Source organism: Aquila chrysaetos, chromosome 13 (assembly GCF_900496995.4).
Source record: "Aquila chrysaetos chrysaetos chromosome 13, bAquChr1.4, whole genome shotgun sequence".
NCBI classification, from domain to species: Eukaryota; Metazoa; Chordata; class Aves; order Accipitriformes; family Accipitridae; genus Aquila; species Aquila chrysaetos.
The window spans coordinates 37,966,900-37,985,804 of record NC_044016.1 but is presented as its reverse complement, the minus strand read 5'-3'; the positions used below and the strand labels follow the sequence as shown (position 1 = coordinate 37,985,804).

The following is an 18,905-nucleotide window of genomic DNA, read 5'->3' as shown; positions in this document are numbered from 1 at the left end:
ACCGGCAAATAAAAGGGGTAAAAGCTGTTATTGGCAAGGGTGAATGATTAACCCAGGGCGCAAAGGACGTGGTGACAGGCTCTGCTCCTGCTTGCCAGGCAGCATCGTGTCACTGCTGTGTGTCCCCCTCCCTGTCCCCTCCATCCCGGGACCCCCCCGGGGAAAGAGCGGTCAGGACATCCCCATGAGCACCCAGCCCCTTCACCCACCCTCGCCCAGCCTACACTGAGAAGGAGCAGCTGCCAGCAACACTTTTAATGAAGTTAACTGAAAACTACAGTTACAGCAAAAAAAAAAAAAATTAAATATTTTCAACTTTTTTTTTTTTGCAGAAAAAGGGGAGGGCTGGGAGAGGCTCCCGCCATACCCCCACCCCCTGCTGGTGCTTGCACAAGGGTGGGTCGGGGGCACGCAGAGGTGAAATCCAGCTGATTTGGGGGATGCTCCTGCAGCCCCTCCACAGCCCCCCCAACAGCTTCAAACTCAAAGCTCTCAGACACCTCTTGACCAGGGCAAAGAAACATCCGAAATAGCAGAAAACTCAAACACACACTTTTCCCTTGGGATATCGACCTGCTCTCCTACCAGCCCAATGGAATAAAAATAAATAAATAAAAATAATAAAGACTTCTTGGAAAACCAGTGACTTTTTAAGGACGTGACAACCAGCTGAACCGGAGCTGGGTTTGTTAAACAGGAGCTCGAAAAAGCAAAGTAAGATTTTAAACTGGAGGCTGTCTCAATGGCAATGCAAGAGATTGGGGGAAAAAATACCAGAAATCTTTGGGTTTTGCGTCCAGCACCTGCACGGGGCAGGGGGACGGGCAGGGATGAGCTGCAGCCTGCGCTGCGGGAACAGCATCACCTTTGGGGCTCATTTACCCAAATCCCTTTGCTGGGAGGACTGGAAACCAGCGAGCAGAGGCTGGCAGCCTCACAGCAGAGGGGTTTTGCTCCAGGTTCATTCCCATGGAGATGAATCCCGAGAGCCTACGGCTCCGGGGCCCTGCCACTGTGCCAGAGCACTTCCTTTTAAAACAACAATAAAAATGAACCCAAGAAACCATGTGCAGAAATAAATTGGAAAAAAAAACCAAAACAACACCTTTAAGGAAAGACAGTCCCCCTTGCAGGAGACTTAACAGCAGTGTCTGGGGGAGCCGAACCCCAAAGCGAGCCCTTTCTCCCCCCGTTGCCAGCGCACCGGCTATAGGAAGAAGAGCTTGTCGCAGAGCTGGGTGCTGGGCTCACGGTACAGGACCTGTCCTGAGAGGAAGGCCAGCTTGTGCGCGTACTTGCAAGGGGCAGGGACCCGGATGGTGCCTGGCCAGTTCCAGTACAGGTGACAGAGCTTGAAAGTCAACCTGGGGACAGCGAGTGGAGAGGGTGTCAGTGCTCGCTGGCATCCTGGGGCTTGCAGGATCGCTCCTGCAGGGACGGATCCTGCTCCCTACGGCAGCGCCGTGGTCCAGCAGCAGGGAGCTGCAAAGGCTGCAAGGTCAAACCTGCTCATAGGGGTGTTTTCTTCCTGATTGCACGAGATAAAGGTCAGGCTCTGCCTGCCTGGGCACTGATAGCGGCTGATTGCATTAATTACCGGGGTACTATTTGTGTTTCAACCCGCAGCAGCTCTCCTGCAAGGCCACCCTGGCCAGCACTAGGTGACACAGATTTTCCTTTATCACACTCACAATTAGCTCTTTCCCAGAGAGGCGGCAAGACGGATGCCATCCGCCTCCTCTCCCTCATCTGCTGCGAGTCCTCCCAGCTAACCCAGTATGAAGAGCAGACTCAGCCCGGTGCCTGCACAGGTACCTGCTGCCCTCCCCGCTAGCTCCAGGGGATTGTTATGCAAAAAACCAAGCAGATTTAGGAGGTCAGACATGGGTCCCCACACTGCGGGATGTTGAGGGGGGCTGTGGAAAGCCTGCCCTTACCTCTGCAGGTGCTCGCAGCTGAGGTTGGCCGTGTTCAGCACGCAGACGTAGCGCGTGGGGATGCTGCAGCCCTGGCGAGAGCGATGGGCCAACAAAAAGAAATCCTGCCTGAGAGGGAGGGAAGAGCAAGGTTTTTTTGCACGCCAGTTTGTTTGGTTGGGGTTTTTTTTTCAGTTTTGTTTGCACACAAGGGTTTTTTTGCACCCCATATGCAGCTTTCCCGAAAGCAGCCAGCGTTGCTGCCGCTGCCACTCACCAGTCCGAGCTGGTGACCGTGTGGTCGATGACCGTCCCCGGAGGAGGGGACGTGAATTGCTCTGCCGTGAGGGTGTAGAAGTTGGTGCTGATTTGTTTCTGCACCACCATGACCACCATGCTGGGCTGGTAGTTCTCAAAGGTGTCGAAGCACTTCTGCATCTGCGGGATCTCATACTTGAGCACGGTGTTGAGCTGGCTGTCAGACACGCCATCCCTGTACACGACTATCTTCTTGGGCAAGCAGTGGTTCATCTGGGGAAGCAGAAATTGGCAGAGCTCGCTGTTTTTTCCCCCCTGCACCATGCACAGGACTGGCTGGCAGGGGGAGATGCATGCCCTAGCAAGAAGCTGGGCACTAGATGCCCACCAGGTCTCCAGGGCTGACAATTCAGTGGTCTTGCAGCCTGTGAATTCAACCCATCACCCTCAAGCTTTGCAGAAAGCCCCTAACTATACACAGTCCCAGCAAATGCATTTCAAAACAGGTTTCAGAGGGACTGGCAGGGCAGAGAGAAGCAGTTTTTGCACTAATCCTGCCCACAGGCAAGCGTTCAGTGACCAGCAAACTTCCAGTTTTCAGGGGTGTTTCTCCAGCACCCGCAGAAGGATGAGAAAATCCCAAAAGCAGGTCCTGGCTCCTGCCCTGTCACACGCTGTTTTTCTCACGCTGGTGACGTGGGACAAGAGGACAGGACTCAGCAGTTTGATGCTGATACGAGCAGAGGTGTAACGTGGCACTTCCCCCAGTGCAAACTAATCCTTGAGGCAGGTTCGCGTGTTCCCGAGATAAGGGTGAGCCTCCCCGGGCACGCGTGGCTGCGGGCGCCGCATCCAGTCCAAAGGCTGCCGAGGATGTCTGCTTGCTCGCACGCGCTCGGGCTGACAGGTTTGGGGTGTTTTTCCCTTGCTTTGAGGAGACATTAAACCACAGGAGGGCTTTTTCGAGAGCACCGGGCTGGGGGTTTGGCCTCACCTCGTGGAAGTGCTGGAGGGCATCGGCCAGGCAGAGCCGCAGGCTGTCGGCGATCTCCTGGTGGGGCATCTGGAAGACCACCCTGGAATACCACTTGGTGAGGATGCTGGGGACGGAAGGGGGACGAGCGTCAGGCACCCCCCTCGCCAGCCAAAGTCCACCGAGCCGTTGTGCAACCAAAACCGACCCCAGCTCAGCACTCGCGGTGCCTTTCCCACCAATACGGCGCTGAGGGCGCGCCAAAGGCCGGCGTTGCCTGCGCCCGCGGCCAGCAATGCCCAACATATACACGCTGGCAGAGACCTTGCTGAGCACAGCAGCTTCACCCCTTTCCCAGTAAAGGAGAGGCAGTGGTGATGCTGGTGTGGGACCCTCCCCGCATCCCCAGGGTGGAGGCGGAAGGAAAGCCTTCCCCCCCAGGGCACCACGTACTGATTCATGCTGGCCACGAAGCCGATGACGGAGCGCATCCCTTTGCTGCGGCCGTGGTAGACATCCATGCCGATAACCATCAGATGTTTCTGGGGGGGGAAAAAAGGCAGGTGGGAGTTAGAGGTAAGTCGGACACCTCCAGGCTGCCCTGTCCGGATCCCTTCAGCTGCAAGGGACGTTGCACACACAAAATGGAGACACCGGCCCCAATTGTCCAGATGGTTCATCCGCATCCCCAGAGAGAAGCCTGTGACCACAACAGTTTACGCCCCGGAGCTTGCAAACTCATCACACGCATGTGCCAAGTGGTTTTGCCCGCCTTACCAGGGGGATGTCGACTCCCCAGAGCTCGCCGCCGAGCTTGCAGTTCAACTGCAGCAGGACTTTCTGGACTACGCTCCTCATCTTGCCCAACTGGCCTGCAAGGGTCTGCGCGTTGATGACCTGCGGGGGGGCAAAACAGGGAACAGCGAGGCTGGAGATGCCCACAGCTTCCCTGCGCCGCTGGTCTCCTTCTGCCGAGCCCCTCGCCTACCTGGGAGGGCACCGGGGACTGCACACAGCAAAGCTTCTTGATAGCCCCGTACAAGTCCTCCCGGCTGCTGGAGATTATGCATAGGAGCAGCTGCACCTTGTCCTGCAGGGAAGCAGAGCAGGGGAGGGCAATGCACAAGTATTAGATGCACGGGGATCCGAGAAGACCCACCGGCTGCACAGCCCTCCCCAGCAGACACACGAACCTTGTGCTAACCCGCGCTATCCCCCTGAGCCCCTCTCCTCACCTCACTATCCAAAACGGTTCGGATAGTCTTGGCGTAGGTCTCAATGCGGTCATCCTTCAGCTCCACCAAGGCGGGACGGCTGACGCGCATGCCGATGGGGCCGCAAACGCTCTCCATGGTGGCCACCAAATTCTTCGCCAGGTCCTGCAGGCGCTTTGGGTAAACTAGCAGCCAGTAGTTCATGGCGATCTAGGAGAGAGGCGAGGACAGCCCTTGCCTCGGGGCTGCGACTGCCAAACCATGTAGCTCCCAGCCCTGCAGCACAGAAGGAAATTTGGGAGAGGGAAAGCGGCCCAAGAGGAACCTAAAGGGTGCACAACATCCTATTCCAGCAGTCTGAAAGCCTTCAGCCACTCCAGGAGGAGGTGGGAAAGCAGACGCTGCGGCCACGTACCTCTAACCTCCTTAGGAAAAACAGGCTGAAGCATAAAGCCAATATAAATAAGGGAAGGGTTTTAGCTCGAACAAGCTCAGACGGGAGCGGGGCAGACGGGATGCCAGGACTAAGAAAACCCATCCCAGTTTTCAAACAAGGGGATGTTGTTGCAACGGCCGAGCCGTGGGCTCACCGCCGAGATGGAAGCTTCTCGCGTGACCTCCCTGTTCCAGCTCAGGTCCTCAGTGGGGATAAAGGAGCTGTGCCGCATGTTGATCCTCTCCGCGGGCAGGACTCGGCCCTGCGTCTGAACAGAGCAGAAATCCCTAGCAGCTCCGGTGCAGCCATTGCCTCCATTCCCTGGGCAGGGGAAGCTCAGAGCCCAGCACCCTGCAGCCCCTACCCTGTGAATATCCGGATCCAGGGTGAGCCCCCAGCGCATCAGCTCCTGTGAGGCCTCCGGGCTGTCCTTGATCCTGCGCAGGAGGCTGGTGAGACGTGCGTAGTGCTGGCTGGGACTCTGCAGCATCTCCCGCATCACGTCCTGCAGCAGGCGGGCACGGGAGGAGGTGGGTTGGGGAAACCCCGGGCGTGATGGGGGGCTCTGAGCTCCCCCCATCAGTGGCTGGCTGGGGCTTAGCTCTCCAAACCAGGCAACGCCAGCTCAGGTGAGCAGAGACCATCAAACTATGCTTCAGACCATGCAAACATGCTCTGACCTTCACCATTCGACTGTCCTTCCTTATCTCGGGGACCCCAGTCATGAAGGTGAGCTCTGGCACGAGCAGTATCATGTCCAGCAGATGCTGCAGGGAGGAGGACAGGCACCGTCAGCACCCCGAGGGGGCTGCAAGTCCCTGCCCTCCCAGCGATGGGCAGGACAGGGGCTGGAAGAGCCGAGAAAAGACTGTAGGTCTCCAATTTTCCCTCCCCCCAGGTCTCCATGCCTGGCTCACCTTCCCCTCCGGCATCCGTTTTTCCTTGGGCCTGTGGACGAGCAGCGGCTGGTCCAGCTCGCTGATGGTGATCCCGTAGGCTTTGCTGGAAAAACAGCAGGGAAATGGCATCAGGTGAGATGTTCCTGTTCCTGCCCACCCACGTCGGGTCAGAGCCAGGCATCAAGCACTTCCTCGCTGACAGACGCTCATCCTAAGGGATGCTCCAGCAGGCCCCTACCTGTAGTAGTCCACAAAGGTGATCTCCTCGCCGCTGGCCAGAGTGAAACTGTCCCTCGGGGTCTTGTCCCAGTCAATGTCGTCGATGCGGTAGGTGCGGTTGTTGTAGCGAGTGATGACCACATTGCCCACCAGCTGCTTGGTGCACTCGTCCTGGAAGCTGCTGACACTTTGTTTGTAGATGGCGTGCCTGCGGTGAGGAGAGAAGGAGGAGGATGAGAAGAGGCTCATGGTGATGCTCCCTGCCCGTGCTACCCCAAAAATAAAATGCCTTTTGCCAAACAGCACCGGTGGCCCGCGGTCCGGCGATCGCAGCTGGCACTGCCCTTGCCAAGAGCCAGCCCCAGGCACGCGGCTGCTGGAAAACCACCCTCACCCCTAAAGCCCCGCAGGGCTCTTCCGTTTTTTTTCCCTTCTCTTACATGAAATTCAGGACGGAATCACTGCGGATGACTTTATGGATGGCGTCGACCAAGAGGAAGAGGCCACCATCCTTCTTCCGGATGCTGACAGAGTATCCTGGCCAAATCTGCAGCCTGTGCCCAGAGGGGAAGATGCCCAACAGCGCCTGGGTTAAAACCGGAGCCGCCTGCATGGCGCTGCCAGAGAAGCTGGACAGCCGTCCTGCTCACCAAGAAGCACTCAAAACACACAGGGATTTATTTCCCAGCTGGCTGCCAGCTTTCAGCTAATAACCCCTGAATTGCACTGCAGAAAACACGCATTCTGAGGTCAGGCTAACCAGGGCTGGCCAAGAGAGCTGACCTGGCAAAGACTTCTGAATTTCCAGCCTTGCACTACTACTGGGGGGACAGGGACATCCCTGTCTCACACTCAGGCCCCTGGGCAGCGGCAGAGGGAAACCATGTCCAGCACCCACCTGTAATGCTGTAATACGGTGGCTTGGTCAGGTTCAAAGAAATTTCTCCCAACAAGCTTCATATCTAAGATTCTCATCACTCTAGGAAAGAAAAATAAAAGCAGGATGGGCCCAGGCTCCAAGGGAGGAGGAGGAGGGTCTCCTCCTTGGAGCTTGGGGAGGGTCTCTGCCACCCCTCACCTCCGGAAAACCACATTGTAAAAAGGGATGCAGAGATCTGAGCTGGGCTCAAGCACTTTGGTTATCTGGATGGTGATGGTGATCTCCTCCCTATCGCTCCTCCTCTGAGCCTTCAGACTGACCAGCTGTGGGGCGAGATGGCACATTAGCCAGGGCAGGTGGGATGCTTTCCTACACAGCACATGGGCTGGAGACTTGGGGGGGGGGGCATCCCTGTGCCCCCAAATCGGCTAGAACAACCTCACCTTGGTGCGGATCGCGTCACCCCTTACCTGGGGGAGCAAGATGGGCAGGTAGAGGATGGAGCCATCGAACGCGGTCACGTTCCCCGTCACTGCCTGGTGCTCCTTCAGCATGGCAAAGCGTGTGCTCCTGCACTCCACCTCGGGGCTGCGCAGATGGGAATGCATCACCTGCCACCGCTGGCAAGTCCTTGGTCTTTTAACCCTCCTCTACCCCCCAACGAGACCCCACGCAGTACACCAAAAACCCCACGAGGGGAAAAAAGCTAGAGCTCATTTGCTTTGCTGCCCTGCAGCAGCTCTGCCCGCAGGCACCATGGCTGCGCCGGCCGCTCCATCTAGTGGCTACTGGGATGGAGGGAGGGAGGGAGAGACACGGAGGGCTCTGCCCCGGAGGCACCCACCCTTCAGAGGGGCTGCGGGGGGAGCCCGGCCCCCTGTGCCCATGCCGATACCTGAAGGTAACGTGGTACTGGTAGACGGCTTCATTCTGGCAGTGGATTTTAACTGAGTTCAGCCCCACAGTTAAGGGTGTTCCCTTCGCCACCGGCTTCGTCCGCAGCGCCCTAGGAGAGACGGGGCAAAGGCAGGGTGGTGAGCCGTAACCCCAGCCAGTGCTCAGACCCCCAAAATGTGGGGCTGGAGCTCACTGATGCTTCACTTACGGTCTGCCGGCAGCTGGGGGAGTCCCTGGGGCGGGCGTGGGCGGCAGGGAGGGCTGGGGTCCCGATGGATGCAGGGTAGGCGCAGCAGCCATGCGGGGCTTCCCGTAGGACGGCACGGTGGCATCTCTCCCAGGGGGGCCAGGCAGCGTGTCCCCTCTGCCTCGCCACAGGATCCTGTGTCCCCGGCGCGGGCGGAGGTGAACCCCGGCACGCTGGGGTCGCGTCGGCAGCGTCCTGGCTGCAACCCCCCGGCGATGACCCTCCCCACCACCCCCTGGTGAACCCCCCCCCTCCGGCTCCTGCCTCCGGCAGCCGGATCCCCCTGCTCATGCCCCACATGCAGCGGGTGCTCCCTGCCTGGAGATGCTCAAAACACCAGGTTTCGGTGGCAAACCGCCGACCCACCACACCACAGAGGGAGCGGAGCAGGAGGCGGCACGGGCACCGGCTCGGTCACCACAACGGTGTCGCTTGCAGAGCGTCCCCCAGCCCGCTGCCACCGGGGTCGGCGATTAAACCGTCCGAAGGACTGGGGGACCGAGGCGGGAAGGGGGGATAAGGGGAGGGGGGACGGGGACTCACCGCCCGCGTGCGGGGAGCGCTGCCGCCATCCCCTCATCGTCCTTCACTGCCAGGCTGGGCCGTGCCAGAGCCTCCGCCATGCCAGCGGTGCCGCGGCCTGCGGGAAGGAGAGGGCACGGTGGGTGGTGGCAAGGGCTGAGGGGGGGAGGCCAGGCTGGGCCCCCCCCCACCTCACCCCCGGGCACGACCACTTACCGACGGGCCAGTCCCCTGCCTCCAGAGAGGGGCAGGGCCGCTCGCCCAGGCCGAGGCCACAGAGCAGGGTGGAAAGCGGCACCAGGGAGGGCCGGGGTTCGGGAAAACCCGGCTGGGGCAGGCGCTGGGCACGGTTCGGGATCCCCCGCAGCCTGCCCGGGGGAGCGGGAGCCGGACCGGGGCCGGGCAGACGGAAGGACCGGGCGGGCTCCATGACCGCCCCGTCGAAGCTGCCGCCTGCAGCGCCGAGCACGATGATGCCGACGCCGACTCACTGCGCAGGCGCGGCTCCGCCCACCACCCCTACATCGCTCCGCCCCCTAAATCGCTCCACCCCTACATCGCTCCACCCCTACATCGCTCCACCCCCTCATCGGGGGAGCTCCCTAGCCACGCCCCTCGCGGAGATTCCCCCCCCCGCACCTGAGGGGCTTCAGCACCGCGGACAGCGCCCGCCGCGGGGGCGGGGCCGGGGCAGGAGCGGGGGGGGGGCAAGATGGGATTGGGGTGGGTGGGCAACAACGAGGGGGGGGGGCAAGTGCAGCCCCAGCCCAGCTCTGCATGGGCCAGTGGTGCTGCCCTGCCCGCCGAGGGGGGGGATCCAAGGAGGGTTTGGTTCCATGATGGGAGGTGGTTGGGTGATGCTGTTTCCCCCCCCCCCCCCCCCGCAAGACACGCAGCCCCCAGGATGGGGATGCGGTGGTGGCCGCTCACTAGCCACCCCCCCCCGCCATGCTGCAGCATTGCCCAGGGCCAATGCTGGTCCCCAGGGAGGGCTCACAGACCCTGCTGCCTCCATCCTGCTTCCTCAGAGTGGAGCAGGGAAGATGCTCCCGGCTGCCCACTCCCCGGGGGTGCTCAGCGCCCCCCCACACCGGCACAGGCCGGGGTTCTGCCCACCGAGACCTGGCAGCATGCAGGGCCCCCCCCCCCCCCAGCTCTCCCAAGGGAGCGGCGAGCGAGTAAGCGGTCGAGGACACGGCCCCGTCTGCCAGCACCGAGCGTGCCGTGCCGGGGCCAAGGCACCCGACAAGATGGTGGCAACTGGTCGGGCAGGCACATGGGGTGGAGGCACCACGGAGGAGACCGAGCAGCCCCACAGCACAAGGAAAAAGAGGGTTTTATTCCGCATTTCTCCCCCCAAGTGTGTGTCCTGCTCTCCCCAGCATGTGCACGGGTGCTAGAGAGCCAAGGGGGGACACCACGGTCCCACGCATCCAGAAATCTGTGAGATGTAGGCAGCCACAACCCTGCCTGTTTTGCACAGGGTGGGCAGCGGGTCTGGGGCCTAAAGCCGGAGCCCCCACCCTCGCTACTGCTCCGCTGCAGGTTTGGGAAGGAGGTAGGAGCCGGTCCTGCACCTACACCTGCAGAAGACACCTCTCCGTCTCCCAAAAGCAAGGCTGGAGGGGCTGAGGGCAGAGCTGGGGTGCCGCAGGGTCCCCAAGCTGTGCAAGGACCGTCCCCACGGCCTGTGGGTGCGGGGCTGGGGTCCCCCCAGCTCCCCCTGGGCTACCGGTGCCGGTGCTCCAGCAGAGCCTCAAAGTCCGGGGAACACACCAGCTTGTGCTTCACGTGGCCCAGGACGATCATCTCGCCCGTCCGGTTGTCCCCAATGCCGACGGACACCAGCTCCTTTTCCAGAGGGGAGAAACACCCATGAGCAGCCCACTCCCACGGGAAACCTGTTAACTGTGGTAGGAGAAGGGGCAAGGTGCCTGCCCGCTGTGGGGGGCTAAGCCTGGAGGAGATGTGCCCCCCTGCTACCCCCGCCCTGGGGACAAGAACAGTGGGGATCCTTCCCCACCCCTGTCACAGGGACAGGCTGCCCAAGAGCCATCTCACCAGGGGCCAGCATGACCCCAGCAGGGACCCCCAAGGGGCTATCCTGGGGTGCAGCCGCACAAATCGGGTCCCCAGCACCCCCCCCCCTCAGCCCCCATACCTGCAGAAAGGAACAGGGGGTCCCCATGGTCACGTCCAGGGTCACCTTGCCCAGCACCAGCTGCACCTTCCCCGACTTGCGGATGAGCAGTTTCCCCACCTGCCCCTCGGGGAGGTCGGCCAGGGTGCAGGTATTCTCCGCCTGCCTCGCCTCCTGCCGAGGGATACCGCGGAATGGGGGGGGGGAACATCACCAAGCTGTCCCCCGTCCCACCCCGCTGCCCCCCCCCACTGAGCCCCCTACCTGGCTCTTCTCCTGCTTCACCACGACAACTTGTCCTTCCTCGTTTTGCAGCTCTGTCTTGATGGGTTTGGTGTCCTGGGTGGGCGGCTGGCCGGGCAGCGTGTCGGGCAGCTGCAGGAAGAGCAGCTCCTCCTCGGCCGACAGGCTCAGCCGCTGCAGCAGCTCGGCCACCGAAATGTCCCGGGGGAAACCGGGGGGTCCCTTGGTTTGCGCCGGCTTGGGCAGGGGGTCCTCATCGCACGGCTCTTCTTTCACTGGCACCGGGGGGGGGTGAGAGGTGGCGGGTGGGCACAGGGAGGTGGGGGGGGAAGCCCCCCGCAGCCTCTGCCCGCCGGGATCCCCCCCACCCCAGTGTACCTTTCACCGCTGGCAGGTCCAGCTCCATCTTCTCCTCTTTGGGGCCAGGTAGCCAAGGCTGGGCGTCCTCCTGCTCCCCTGCCTCCTCCTTGAAGAGCCAGCCCGAATGGGCCAGCGGCAGCTGCACCGGCTTGTTACGGATGTCGTTCTTCAGCCCCGGATCGTCGAGGAACTGCGGGGACGGGAGGGGGGACACTAAGCACGAGCCCGGTGACACCAAAGCCACCCCACCCGGCCCCACTCACATCGTCCTTCTGCAGCATCCGCAGGATCTGCTTCGTCTCCTCGTCCGTCTCCCTCTTCTCCTTCTTAATGTTGATGATATGGGAAGGGCCGAAGTCTGACATGTCCACCGTCTTGTCCCAGGAGCCTGCTGGGGAGAGGGGAGCAGCCCTGGGGTGAGCTCCGAGCCTGACGGGACGGCCCGGAGACCCCCCCCAGGGAAGGGGGGCAGCTCTCGTTACCTTTCTTCTTCATCATTTCAGCAGGACCCTGCTCAAAGATGGAGTGGGACTGGATAACCTCGGGCCGGCCCCGGCCCCGGCCATGCCCATCGCGCTGCCGGTCCCGGTCCCGCTCCTTCTTTTCCTTCTTGACGGAGACATCCTCTCTGGGCCTGGGGAGCGGGGAGGTGACCCGTCACCCCCGCCCCAGCAGCGGGTTCCCCTCTCGGGGCACGTTTTGCCCACCGAGACCCCACCGCGCAGGTACCAGCCGGCAAAACCGCCTCCGCACCCCACAGAAATGCTTACGAGGCCACTTACTCTTCCTTGATCTTCCTGCTAATTATGTTGGGGGTGAAGGTTTTCTGCAAACGAGAGCAGAGGGACAAGTCACTGCACGAGCAGAGATAAGCAACAGAAACCAAACCGGCCGCGGGGCTGGAGGAGGCGGCTGGGGACCCGGCCACGTCCTGCACGGACCAGCACCCTGAAACCGCTCCCGGGGCTGTGGGGGTCCCCAAACACCCCCCAAGCAGTGGGGTAGGAGGCAGGGTCACCCCAAAAGGGTGGGTTTTGGGGGAGACACCCCCCCCCCCCGCCAAGTGTCCTCACCTTCTTCACTCCTCCCAGGGTGAGGTCTCGGGAACGGATGGAGGGCAGGCGTCCGGGGGTGAGGGGGGGGGGCGGCGGGACGCCTCCCGAGCAGCCCCCGTGCCCCGGGGAGCCCCGGGCGCAGGCTGCCCGGTGAGCTGCTGTCGCTCGGGCCCCCCTCCGCCATCCTCGGCCTGGCCCTGCGTGGGACACACACACGCACACACGGACGGACGGGACACGGTCAGGGGCACCCAGCCCAGCACAGGGGGGCCAGCCCCCCCCCCCCCCCCAAACAGGGCCCACTCGTATACCCCCACCCCAGATTGCTCCCCCCCCACCCCCAAACAGGGCCTACTCGTATACCCCCACCCCAGATTGCTCCCCCCCCCCGCAATACACCCCCCAGGACCCACTTGCATCCCCCTCCTCAGGGTGCTCTGCCCCCCCATACACTCCTAAACAGGGCCCACTCGCACCCCCTTCCCCACAGGGCTCAGCCCCCCCCCGGACCCACTTGCCCCGCCACGCCGCCCCTTACCGGGTCCGGGCAACCACGGGCTCACAGCACCAATGCGCATGCGTACAGCGCGACCTAAGCTTCCCGGAATGACGCCGCGGCGGCCATCTTTATTGAGGGCGCGAAGAGTCCGCCAATGAGCCGCCATCTTTGTGTTTGGCACTGGCCGGTCCCATGAGGAAGGTGGCGGCGCCATCTTTGGAACGGGCAATGCCCGGCCCGTGGGACACTGGGCACAGTGGGCAGTGCGGGGCGGGGGACGGGGACACTGGAGAGGGGGGGGGGGGCTGTCACCCCTTCATTTGAACCCCCCCTCGGCTGCCTGCGCTGCAGCCACCCCCCTGCAGCCCGGGGTGAGGTGGGGGGGGGGGCACCCAACCAGCCTACAGCCCCCCCGGGGGAAGCATGCGTGGGCACCCCACGCACTCGGGGCTCTGGGGGGGGGGGGCAATGAGTTTTTTTTTTTTTAGGGTGCTCGGCCCCCCCCCCCCCCGCCCAAACAAAGGTGTCCCCCACATCACCAGCAGCAAACCAGCAACCCCCCCCCGGAGGGTTTGCACCCACGTTTCCCACGGGGGTCTCGCATGGGGTGCCAGCACCCCCCACCCCCGCAGCCAGTGCACCAGATTTGGGGGGGGGGGGCTCAGGCAGCACCCACAAAACTGCACCCACAGCTGCCCGCACCCCCTCGCAGGCAGGAGCCTCGCTGCCTCCATCACCTGACGCCGAACACAACCCGCCACCGGATTGGCAGAACAAGGAGGGGTTTGGTTTTAGTCCCCCCCCTCCCCGAGTCGCTTAGATATATATTTTTTCCTTTTTTTTTTTTTTTTTTTTTCCCTCCTTAATTTTTTTTTTTTTTTTTTTTTTTTTCTCCCTCCTCTGGAGGGTGTTTGCTATTTCCGAGCTGGCTGGGAGGATCCCAGTCGCAGCAGCCGCAGGCAGCAGCGCGGCATCGTTGGGTACCATCGTCACCGAGCTCTCACCGGCATCCTCTGCCCCCCCCCCGCGGGGGCTGCCTGCCCTGCCTCGCCTCGCCTCGCCTCGCCCTGCCTGCCCTGCCACCCCACCGGCATCCCACCGCATCCCGGCAGCCCCCCGGCACGGCCAGGTAAGGGCCTCACCGACACCGTGCTACGGGCAAGTCGTTCAACCTGCGACCTCCCGACGGTGTCGGTTGAGTCCTGGCAGGGGTTTTTTTTTGGGGGGGGGACGACACACACGCACGGGGACACGGGACGGACGGACATCACGATCCGGCTGCAAAGCTCCCGGTGCAAGGCGAGACCCCCTGCCCCACCGCCGGGAATGGGGCAGCGGGCTGGCGCTGCCGTCCCCCGAAAGCGCTGACCTTCCGCCTCTGCCTGACATTGGAGCGCGGTGGGGGGGGGGGTATTGGGGTGGTGCACATGGGGTGACACCCAGCTGGGGGGGGTCCGGCGGCTACCGGGCACCGGGGGTGCCAGGGGAGGCTGGGGGTGCACGGTGCTGCTCGCCGCAGGGCTGCGGGGGCAAGCGAGCACCCCGTCGCGGGATGCCGCGCACGGAGGTGGCGGGGCGGGGGGGGGGGGGGGGGGGGGCGTGCGTGGCCGTGGGCGGCCGTGGGAGCGTGCCCACGGGTGCCCACGCGTGGGGCGGACGTAGCCGTGGGTGCCGAGCGGCGTTTGCAGCGGCACAGCGGCGGTGGTTGCGATGCCGCGCAGCGGTCGGGGGGGAGCGGGATTGGGGGGGGGGGGTGTTGTGTGGAGGAGCCCGGGCGTGGGCGGCCGTGGGCACGCGTGTGCGAGCCGCCGTGGGCGTGCGCCCCTGCACGTGGGTGCGCGGGGGGGGGGGCTGCGGGCACGTTGGCAGCCCAGCGGTGCCACGGTTCGGATGGGTGCCCGCCGCGGCACCGCCGCTCCCCGCGGGCCTCGCACAAGCCATGGGGGTCCCGTGCCGGGGTGCATGGTTGGGGGGTGGAGGGGGGGGCACCCACCTCCCACTCCCCGAGCCTCCTCGGTGCGTCCCCCGGTTCCCGTGTCCCGGTGCCGCCGACGGCATCCGCGCCGCCCCGGGGCTGCAAAACCCCCCCGTGCACCCACCCCACAGAGCGGCTTCCCGGGGTGCGGGGGGTGAGAGCAAACGGGGAAACTGAGGCACGGAGCGACCGTGGGCCAGGGCAAAGGCGGATCCAGCTTTTCTGGTGCCAGCTGCCTGCGCGCAACCCTCCCCTCTCCCAGCACTCCCTCCGCTCCCCTTGTTTTTCTTTCCCCACCCGGTGTTGAGCAAACCCCGAAACACCCACTGGCGGCGAGCCGGGGCCCCGCGGCATCCCGGGGGGGGGGGGGGGGGGAGCGGCCGGGTCCCCCACGCAGCCGCTTCCCGAACGGGCTTGTTCCCGGCTTTCCGCTGCCTGCTCCTGCCTGCGTTGCCTATTCCTGGCTGCCGGCCGCTTTTCCCACCCCGGTGCCATCTGCTCCGCCGCGGGGGCCACCGGTGCGGGCGGCCGCCCGCCTTGGCAGCTGCCGTCGTGGGCAGCGGGCGCCCCCGCCACGCTCAGCAACAGCCCCCCCCCCATCCCCAAAACCACCACCACCACCACCCCCCCTCTGCCCGCAGGAGCTCAGCCCCACCGGCCATGGAGCTGCTTTCTACCCCCAAAAATATCGAGATCAACAACATCACTTGCGATTCTTTCCGCATCTCCTGGGCCATGGAGAAGGGGGACCTGGAGAGGGTCACCCACTACTTCATCGACCTCAACAAGAAGGAGAACAAGAACTCCAACAAGTTCAAGCATCGGGTGAGCCCGGGGGGAGGATGCGGGACCCCCCCCCCGCCCGGGGAGAGGAGAAGGGGTTTTGGGGGAGGCAATAGGGTTATAGCCCACTCCTACGCTGGTTTGGGGTCAAATCTCCCCACGGGACATGGCCGGCGGAGGGGACCGGGACGGGGACCGGGGTGCGACCGACCCCCCTGAGCCCCCGCGGGGGAGCGGAGCCACAAACCGCTCGCGCTCCCCCTCCCCCTGGATGCGAGTCACTAATTCAGGACGTTTTTAGCAGCGCGGTTGCCAGGGTGATGCTATTTAATGTTTAACATTATTTTTTTTCTCCTCCCCAATAATAAGGGGGGGTGGTGGGGGGGTGGGATTTTTTTTTTCCCCTGTGTCTCCCGACTTCAGCATCCGCTGTTGCCACAGAAACGGCTCTGCACTGCGGTGCTGCTCGGTGGCCTATTGACACCGCGAGATGCCACCGGGAGTAGGGGGTCCCGGAGACCCCTCCGGGGGGGGGGACACCCATCGTCCCTGTCCCAGCAGCAGCGGCTTTGCTGGGAGGTGTTTGGGGCCGGTGCAGGCAGCCGGGGAGGAGGGAGAGATGCCGGGGCCGGAGCTGAGGGGGGGGGTTGCAGCAGGAGATACGGCAGCACGCTGCTTTGGGGGTGTCTCGGTGCCGGGCAAACCCCGGCAGAGGCACCGGCCGCTGCACTGGCGTGGATATTTTGCAGCGTGCGGTACCAGGCAGCATCCCCTCGGCATCGGGCAGGGCAGGGATGCGTGGCTGGGGGGGGGGGGGGGATATGATGCCACCTTGCCTGACCCTCGCCCCTTGGCGCAGGACGTCCCCACCAAACTGGTGGCCAAGGCGGTGCCGCTGCCCATGACGGTGCGGGGACACTGGTTCCTGAGCCCCCGCACCGAGTACAGCGTGGCGGTGCAGACGGCGGTGAAGCAAAGCGACGGCGAGTACTTGGTGTCCGGTTGGAGCGAGACGGTGGAGTTTTGCACGGGGGGTGAGCTCGGTGGGGGCGGCCGAACCGACGCTGCCGGGGCCGGGAGCCGGGAGGACGGGGGCGATGCCGTGAGCTTGCACAAGCCGGGGCCGGTTGGAGCGGCAGCTGATGAGTGGGAGGACAGGAGGTGTGGGGAACGGGAGCTGCGGGCAGGGATGGGCTGCCAGGGGGGATGGAGACGCCCTGATGTCCCCGTCCCCGTCCCCAGACTACGCCAAGGAGCACCTGGCCCAGCTGCAGGAGAAAGCCGAGCTGATCGCCGGCCGCATGCTGCGTTTCTCCGTCTTCTACCGCAACCAACACAAGGAGTATTTCCAGCACGTCAGGTACCCCCGTCCCTGCTCCCCATCCCCGGGGCCACCCGGTCCTCGCCGGGGCCCCGTCCCCTGACCCTGCCTGTGTGTGTGTGTGTGTGTGCGTGTGTCCCTCCTCCTCCTCCTCCTCCTCCTCGTCCCGGTCCCCGCACGCAGGATGCACTGCGGGAACGTGATGAAACCGTCGCTGAAGGACAACAGCGGCAGCCACGGTTCGCCCACCAGCGGCATGCTGCACGGCATCTTCTTCAGCTGCAACACCGAATTCAACACCGGGCAGCCCCCCCAGGACTCGCCCTACGGTCGTTACCGTTTCCAGATCCCGGCTCAGCGTCTCTTCAACCCCAACACCAACCTCTACTTCGCGGACTTCTACTGCATGTACACCGCCTACCACTACGTCGTCCTGGTCCTGGCACCCAAGGGTTCCTCGGGGGACCTCTTCTGCCGGGAGCGTCTACCCCAACTGGACATTTCTTCCAACAAGTTCCTGACGTGCTGCGTGGAGGAAGGCGAGCTGGTGTACCGCCATGCCCAGGACAGCATCCTGGAGGTCATATACACCGAGCCGGTGGACCTCAGCCTCGGCGTGCTGGGGGAGATCAGCGGGCACCAGCTGATGAGCCTCTCCACCGCCAACGCCAAAAAGGACCCCAGCTGCAAGACGTGCAACATCAGCGTGGGGCGTTAAGGGTGGGATGCGGGCAGGGCCGGGGAGGGGGACGGGTGCCTGCCGCGGGGGCTTCTCCCACGGACGCTGCTGGGTGGAGGACCCGGATGGGTGCGGGGGACCCGGCCGGTGTAAATAGCGGCGTTGCCTGTACCCCTGCCCGCTCGGGGAAGGAGCCGGTGGGATGCTCGCCCAGCACGGAGGCAGAGCCCACGCCGCTCTGTGCCCCGAGGGAGGAAGCCTTCGTCTCCTGGACTGGCCGACCAGCATCATCCTCGCTGACGTGAGCCCCGCGCTCTGCCCTCTGCCGCGCAGCCGCTGCGGGACCCCCTTCCCCTCCGGCGTCCCCCGCATCCCCCCGGCCCCCCGCTCCAAGGCTCGCCCCCCCACCCCACGCCGGCGACGCAGCTCCTGGGGAGCCCCGGCCCTGCCAACTGGGACTGGGGCTCCCCGGCCACCCCAGGGGGGTTTGGCGGAGAGGCTGGAAGCACACCCCCCCCCCCAGTTTTGAACTGCTCGCAGGGATGGAGGGGTGCTCAGGCAGGGACCCCCGCTCCCGCCGGCGCCGCTTCGGGGCTGCAGTCGTGGTGCGCGTGTCCGCAGTGGTGTGGGGGACGCCGTGGCGTCCCCCCCGTGTCGTGCAGCGCTGTGCCGTGTTCGCTCTCTGCTCTAGCCGTCGCTGTGCCGCCCGAATCCCCGGCCCCAGGAGGCAGCCGGAGGAGCCGGGGTGGGGGAGCGGACCTGACACCCCCCCCCCCCAACCCCATCTCCCCCCTCCGCCGCCCCCCGCATGAGCCGTCGGCAGCATGGCGCTTGCGTGCCAGCCCCCGTGGGCTGCCCGCTTCCCATTTCTGTGTATCCGATGCACGCTGTAACGGTAGAAGAGAACAACCCCCCCCCGTCCGTCCGTCTCCCCCCCCCCCCCGCCCCGAGCATCCCTGTGCTGTGCTGGCGGTGTATCAATAAACTGTGTGCGGTCGCCACCGGCCGTGTCACGCGCTTCTGTGCCCCGCTGGGACGCGGGGAAGCGGCTCCAGACCCCGGCTCAGCTCAGGGAGGTGGGGGGGGGACGGGGTTGAGGGGCGGGGGGGGGAAAACAGGGTGGCACAGAGGGATGCTGCGGCAGCGAGGGCACGGCCACGGGCACCCTCCTGCCCTCGCCAGCCCTGGGACAGCCACCCAGGCCTGGGTTCGGCACCTCTTCACCCATCACCGAGGATGCAAAACCCTTCTGGATGAAAAGCCCCGGTGCCCATCACCGTCTCGTCTGGGCGCAACCCACCCCAGGGCGTTCCTTGCCCAGGCAGCCGCTTTCCACGCTGACACCCTTGCGACTCCCCCAGCGTCCCGCTGCAAACGGGGCGAGGAGCA

General features: G+C 64.1%; 3 protein-coding genes across 6 annotated transcripts; 1 reads left to right on the top strand and 2 right to left on the bottom strand.

The window, feature by feature from the left end:
• Positions 1 to 348: 348 nt before the first annotated feature.
• Positions 349 to 8,983, bottom strand: PIWIL2 (piwi like RNA-mediated gene silencing 2). 4 transcript variants are annotated; one of them, XM_030035739.2, is made up of 21 exons: positions 8,678 to 8,983; positions 8,483 to 8,579; positions 7,901 to 8,074; positions 7,691 to 7,801; positions 7,266 to 7,383; positions 6,994 to 7,118; positions 6,814 to 6,894; positions 6,356 to 6,469; positions 5,935 to 6,123; positions 5,706 to 5,799; positions 5,478 to 5,564; positions 5,162 to 5,302; positions 4,952 to 5,065; positions 4,383 to 4,571; positions 4,136 to 4,237; positions 3,925 to 4,044; positions 3,601 to 3,689; positions 3,169 to 3,274; positions 2,194 to 2,447; positions 1,938 to 2,045; positions 349 to 1,364 (listed from the first exon to the last, which is right to left on the bottom strand). In XM_030035739.2, the coding sequence occupies exons 1-21, from the start codon at positions 8,889 to 8,891 to the stop codon at positions 1,208 to 1,210; spliced, it is 2,784 nt and encodes a 927-aa protein (XP_029891599.1). In that variant the 5' UTR covers positions 8,892 to 8,983; the 3' UTR covers positions 349 to 1,207. The 4 variants fall into 4 exon arrangements, with proteins under 4 accessions (XP_029891599.1, XP_029891600.1, XP_040984320.1 ...); XM_030035740.2 differs by having other exon boundaries at positions 5,715 to 5,799; positions 8,678 to 8,982; XM_041128386.1 differs by lacking the exon at positions 3,925 to 4,044.
• Positions 8,984 to 9,780: 797 nt separating this feature from the next.
• POLR3D (RNA polymerase III subunit D) lies at positions 9,781 to 12,531 on the bottom strand. The gene is given in 9 exon segments (XM_030035754.2): positions 9,781 to 10,312; positions 10,623 to 10,775; positions 10,866 to 11,119; positions 11,223 to 11,394; positions 11,468 to 11,595; positions 11,687 to 11,838; positions 11,987 to 12,030; positions 12,278 to 12,349; positions 12,351 to 12,531. Coding segments are annotated over 9 exon segments (1,191 nt in total). The 5' UTR covers positions 12,444 to 12,531; the 3' UTR covers positions 9,781 to 10,189.
• A 1,123-nt stretch (positions 12,532 to 13,654) lies between these two features.
• Positions 13,655 to 18,517, top strand: LOC115350288 (phytanoyl-CoA 2-hydroxylase interacting protein). Its single transcript, XM_030035756.2, has 5 exons — positions 13,655 to 13,887; positions 15,375 to 15,558; positions 16,376 to 16,550; positions 16,759 to 16,876; positions 17,021 to 18,517. Exons 2-5 carry the CDS (start codon positions 15,394 to 15,396, stop codon positions 17,553 to 17,555), a joined length of 993 nt encoding a protein of 330 aa, XP_029891616.1. The 5' UTR covers positions 13,655 to 13,887; positions 15,375 to 15,393; the 3' UTR covers positions 17,556 to 18,517.
• The last annotated feature ends 388 nt before the right edge of the window (positions 18,518 to 18,905 follow it).

Coding starts and splice junctions, on each gene's coding strand:
- PIWIL2 (XM_030035739.2), bottom strand. CDS start 8,891: ATGGAGCCCGCCCGGTCCTTCCGTCTGCCCGGCCCCGGTCCGGCTCCC. Junction 7,119..7,265: donor TGCCCATCTTGCTCCCCCAG/GTAAGGGGTGAC, acceptor CTCGCCCCACAG/CTGGTCAGTCTGAAGGCTCA. Junction 3,690..3,924: donor GGGGAGTCGACATCCCCCTG/GTAAGGCGGGCA, acceptor TTCCCCCCCCAG/AAACATCTGATGGTTATCGG.
- LOC115350288 (XM_030035756.2), top strand. CDS start 15,394: ATGGAGCTGCTTTCTACCCCCAAAAATATCGAGATCAACAACATCACT. Junction 16,551..16,758: donor GGTGGAGTTTTGCACGGGGG/GTGAGCTCGGTG, acceptor CCCCGTCCCCAG/ACTACGCCAAGGAGCACCTG. Junction 16,877..17,020: donor GAGTATTTCCAGCACGTCAG/GTACCCCCGTCC, acceptor CCCCGCACGCAG/GATGCACTGCGGGAACGTGA.